At 49.7% G+C, this 4,555-nt stretch overlaps 1 protein-coding gene across 1 annotated transcript; it reads left to right on the forward strand.

Moving 5' to 3' along the window:
- Nucleotides 1-1,038: 1,038 nt before the first annotated feature.
- On the forward strand, nucleotides 1,039-3,814 carry LOC144701085 (putative wall-associated receptor kinase-like 16). The gene is made up of 3 exons (XM_078572783.1): nucleotides 1,039-1,942; nucleotides 2,138-2,305; nucleotides 2,380-3,814. Exons 1-3 carry the CDS (start codon nucleotides 1,099-1,101, stop codon nucleotides 3,546-3,548), a joined length of 2,181 nt encoding a protein of 726 aa, XP_078428909.1. The 5' UTR covers nucleotides 1,039-1,098; the 3' UTR covers nucleotides 3,549-3,814.
- Nucleotides 3,815-4,555: the final 741 nt, after the last annotated feature.

Raw genomic sequence — 4,555 nt, forward strand, 5'->3', positions numbered from 1 at the left:
GGAAAGAGAGAGAGAGACAGAAAGATAGAGTGATGGAGGGAGGAAGATTGAGAGTGAGGAGAGAAAGGGAGAGAAAGAGGGACTGAGTGGGAGGTAGAGAGAAAGAGAGAGAGAGGTAGAGAGAGACAAGGAGGGAGGGAGAGAGAAAGAGAGGAGAGAGAGGGAGAGAAAGAGAGAGAGAGAGGGAGGTAGAGAGAGAGATACAAGGAGGGAGGGAGAGAGAGAGGAGAGAGAGGGAGATAAAAAGAGAGAGAGATAGGTTGAGAGAGAGACAGGAAAGGACGGAGGAGAGAGAGAAAGAGAGAGAAAAATAAAGAGAGAGAGAGAATCACAAGAATGGGCCGTTTGGTCACCTGTTCACGCTGGGTTGTTTGGCCCTTGTGGGCCCGGTTTTGGGCCCTTGATTTACAGCAGTTAGGCCGCCCTGCCCGCGAGCTGAACGCGCTGAACCGTTTGTCGCATACGCTCCGGGGCCTATCAGTGCTGTGCAAGTCGCGAAATCGTAGAGCTCCGGTCGCCGCGCAAAACTAGTGCCCACTAGGCTGTGGGTTGAAACTTTGGGCAGACAGAACTATTAATGAGGGACGCGGTACGATGAAGTTGCCTTCATAGAATTCAGTTGATGACCTCCATCGCCTACCTTGGATGTCTGCAATCGTTCTGTCGTCGCTGTGCCCTGACAGAAGAGCACTCCTCTAGCGAGATATCCATCGCCGTCCTTAGGATGGGAGCTTTATTCAACTGAAGTTTTCAATATTTCACGATCTTTTCACACCCAAAGTCGGAAATGGAGCCCGCCGCTCCGATCAACGCTGTTCTTCCATACTAAACGCGTCATCACAATATACGAAGACGGCCCACAGTCTAAGTATTTCCCGCACCGTAAACGACACTCTTCCACACTAGACGACGCTGCCCACTTGCAAAGTCAGAACTCTGGGGTTCGAAATCACCCACGAAATTCATCTTCTTGTCGCATTGTCGAAACCCAAGTCCAGAACCCCACGTCACTGAAAACATACGGATACAAATCTTCCCCTTGGCCGTTGAAGGTATAAAAAGAAGACGAGAGATGAGCTAGGGAAGATAGCGCCCAGCATGGACCCATTTTGGCTCTTATTTCTTCAGTTTTTCGCCGCCGCTACGACGGCAACGGCGACAACTCTAGCAGGATGCCCGGACCGCTGTGGCAACATCACCGTCCCTTACCCGTTCGGCATCGCACCAGACTGCTTCCTAGCCGGGTTCAGGTTGACATGCGACGAGTCCTCCGGCCAATCTAAACTCTTCCTCGGATCCAAGACGACGCTGGTGACTGAAATCAGGGAAGCGGACCTCATCGTTGAGGCGCCCATCGCTAAAAACTGCTACAAACCGCTCGGCCTGGGCCAAGACTTACTATTGACAGTCATAGACGTTACCGGGACTCCCTACACCTTGTCCTACGCTAAGAACAAGTTCACCGTGCTGGGTTGCGATAGCGTGGGGCTGAATTCTCAAGGAAGCGATGGTTTCGGTTTCAACAGCGGGTGCATGTCCCTCTGCAAAGACACTTCCGTAATCACCAACGGGACTTGCGAAGGGGTCGGATGCTGTCAGGTGGCAATACCCCGGGGGATTCAGCGTCTGGTTACCACTGTCTCCCCTTTGAGAAATCACACGACAACCTTCGAGTTCAGCCCGTGTAGCTTTGCGTTTCTCGCTGACCAGGAGAGATTCAAGTTCGAGTTGTCTGATTTGTACGATTTCGCGAGAAAGAGCTCGATTCCTGTGGTGCTTGACTGGGGCGTCGGTAAGCGTTCTTGCGAGGCGGCTGCTGGGTCGCCGGACTACACCTGTGGCTCTAATAGTGTCTGCGTCAACGCCACCAGTGGCCATGGCTATTCTTGCCGCTGCGCCAATGGCTACCAAGGAAATCCTTATCTCGCCGATGGATGTCAAGGTGCGGACTTTATCATTTTCTTATCGTTTCCCTTTGTAGTAATCGAGAAAAATCAAGATTTGTCGCGTGTATTCGTAAACTTTATAATGTTAAATCCGGTGTATTTAGATGTTTCTAATTTATACTTAATTAATTTCAGTCGTTAGATAATTTTCTTTCCAGATTCAAAGCCTTCTGTGTTTTACGAATTTGCAGATATCGACGAATGCGCAGATCCGGCCACCAATCCTTGCTCGAATATCTGCACGAATCTGCCAGGAGGTTACGCGTGTTCTTGCCCAAAAGGTACCACCGGGGACGGCAAGAAGTCAGGGAGAGGCTGCGTCGATTCGAGGAAGCTACCTCTGATTCAGATTATTCTCGGTCCGTAGCTCGAAGCTCTGATTCGGAAAGTCTATGAACTTGAGATCTTACTATGAATCGTAATCTTGATGCAGGTGTCGGCCTAAGCTCCCTGTTCCTGATTGCAATCGGTTCGTGGGGTTACTGGGCTCTGAAGAAGAGAAAGATGATACTGCTTAGAGAGAACTTCTTTAAACAAAACGGTGGGTTCATTCTGCAGCAGAGAATCTCTTCCCTGGGGAGCGCCGCCAGCGGAGCCCTGATATTCACCGCTGAGGAGTTGAACAAAGCCACGGATAACTACAGCACGAACCGGATCCTGGGGATAGGAGGCTACGGCACTGTCTACAAAGGAATCCTTCCGGACAAGAGAGTGGTCGCCATTAAAAGGTCCAAGGTAGTGGACGAGACCCAGGTTGAGCAGTTCATCAACGAGGTGGTCGTCTTGTCCCAAATCATCCACCGTAACGTAGTCAAGCTGATCGGCTGCTGCTTGGAGACCCAAGTCCCTCTTCTAGTGTATGAATACGTCTCCAATGGCACTCTCACGCACCATCTGCACTCAGACGACAGAATCGCCTCTCTCTCGTGGGATATTCGCCTGAGGATAGCGGCGGAGACCGCCGCTGCTCTGGCCTATCTGCACTCCGCGACGGCCTTGCCCATCGTACACCGCGACGTGAAAACAGCCAATATTCTCCTCGACGAGGACTTCACCGCTAAGGTGTCCGACTTCGGCGCTTCAAGGCTAATTCCTCTGGGCAGGGGTCAAGTTACAACTCTTGTACAAGGGACGATGGGGTACTTAGACCCGGAGTACTTTCAGACGGGGCTGTTAACTGAGAGCAGCGACGTGTACAGCTTTGGCGTTGTCTTGGCAGAGCTCCTCACCGGGGAGAAGCCGCTGTGTCCTGCGAGGCCGCAGAAGGAGATGAACTTGGCCATTCATTTCCTCAACGCCGTGGAAGGAAACCTGTTGTACAGTATTTTGGAGCCTCGCATTAGGAACGAGGTGAGGAGGGAGCAGCTTGAAGCTGTTGCGGCGATGACGAAGCGGTGTTTGACATTGAGAGGAGCAGAGCGGCCGTCAATGAAGGAAATTGCTGCAGACTTGGAGCGGCTCCGCACGACCCCCGCGCATCCATGGACTTTGGCGCCTAGATCGGCGGCGAATGAACGCGTGAGGGAACGTGAGAGGCTAACTTCGGAAGACCATTTGCAGTACTACAGCGCGATACAAGAAGATGCATCTGGTCGTCTTTGACGGCTTTCTTCTTCTCGTTCTGATGTTGCCTAAGGAATATCTTGAGCGTGATAATGGACGTTTTTGCAACTTTGTTTCGCTTCATGTATCTAAATTATACTACAGCAGGATACCAGTAGATGCATCTGGCTGTCTTTGACGGATTGCATCATCTCATTCTGATGTTGGCTAAGGAATATCCTGAGGGTGATTATCGATGTCTGCGACTTTTTTTCCTTTCTCGTATCTAAATTATACTAATTAATGCATGAGGTTTTGACGGATTGCATCATCTCGTATTGATGTTGACTAAGAAATTTCTCGACGGTGATGTTTGCAACTTTTTTCCCTTCATGTATCTAAATTATCCTAAGGTTTCAGATTTTGGACTGACACTGCCGACAGATGGATACTGATTATTGACTAGGAAACACTTTTATCTTCGCCCTTCCGCTGTCTCACTCACGCTGACTTTTTAATCGACGGTGGGCTCCCCGTCGTTTTCTGTCCCCAGCTGGACATATAAGATGCGTGCAAGTGCGGTAGAAGAAACTAGAAAGTCAAAAACGTAGGGAGGAAGAGGCTGATTGCGTTTTTTCCTATGACGGAGATGGGGGTGAGGGGGTTTATCACGGGGCACAATGGGTTGACTTCCAAAACTTCTGTGGGAATCTGCCTTTAAAAAACCGCCGAAGCCCTCGACTTAGATTCGTCGAACTCCGGTTTCAATTCTCACAGAGTTGATAAGCGGAGTTCTACTCGTCATTGCCGTGTAGGATCGGCACTCGGACGCCACATCAGCAAAGCGAGGTCCAGAAGAATGGAGTCAGCAATGTCTGGACCAATAGGGACTTTGATAAAAGATCAGCTAGTAAGAAATGAACACGTACCCCATATACTAGTTAGAGAAATAGACGTAGGATTCAATACAAGTTTAAATATAGTTTAGGATTAAATGTAGATAGGAATACATTTAGATAAGATACACATAGATAGGATACATAAGAATCCAAGGAGGTGCTTCAAGG

This window comes from Wolffia australiana, chromosome 1 (assembly GCF_029677425.1).
Source record: "Wolffia australiana isolate 7733 chromosome 1, ASM2967742v1".
NCBI lineage: Eukaryota > Viridiplantae > Streptophyta > Magnoliopsida > Alismatales > Araceae > Wolffia > Wolffia australiana.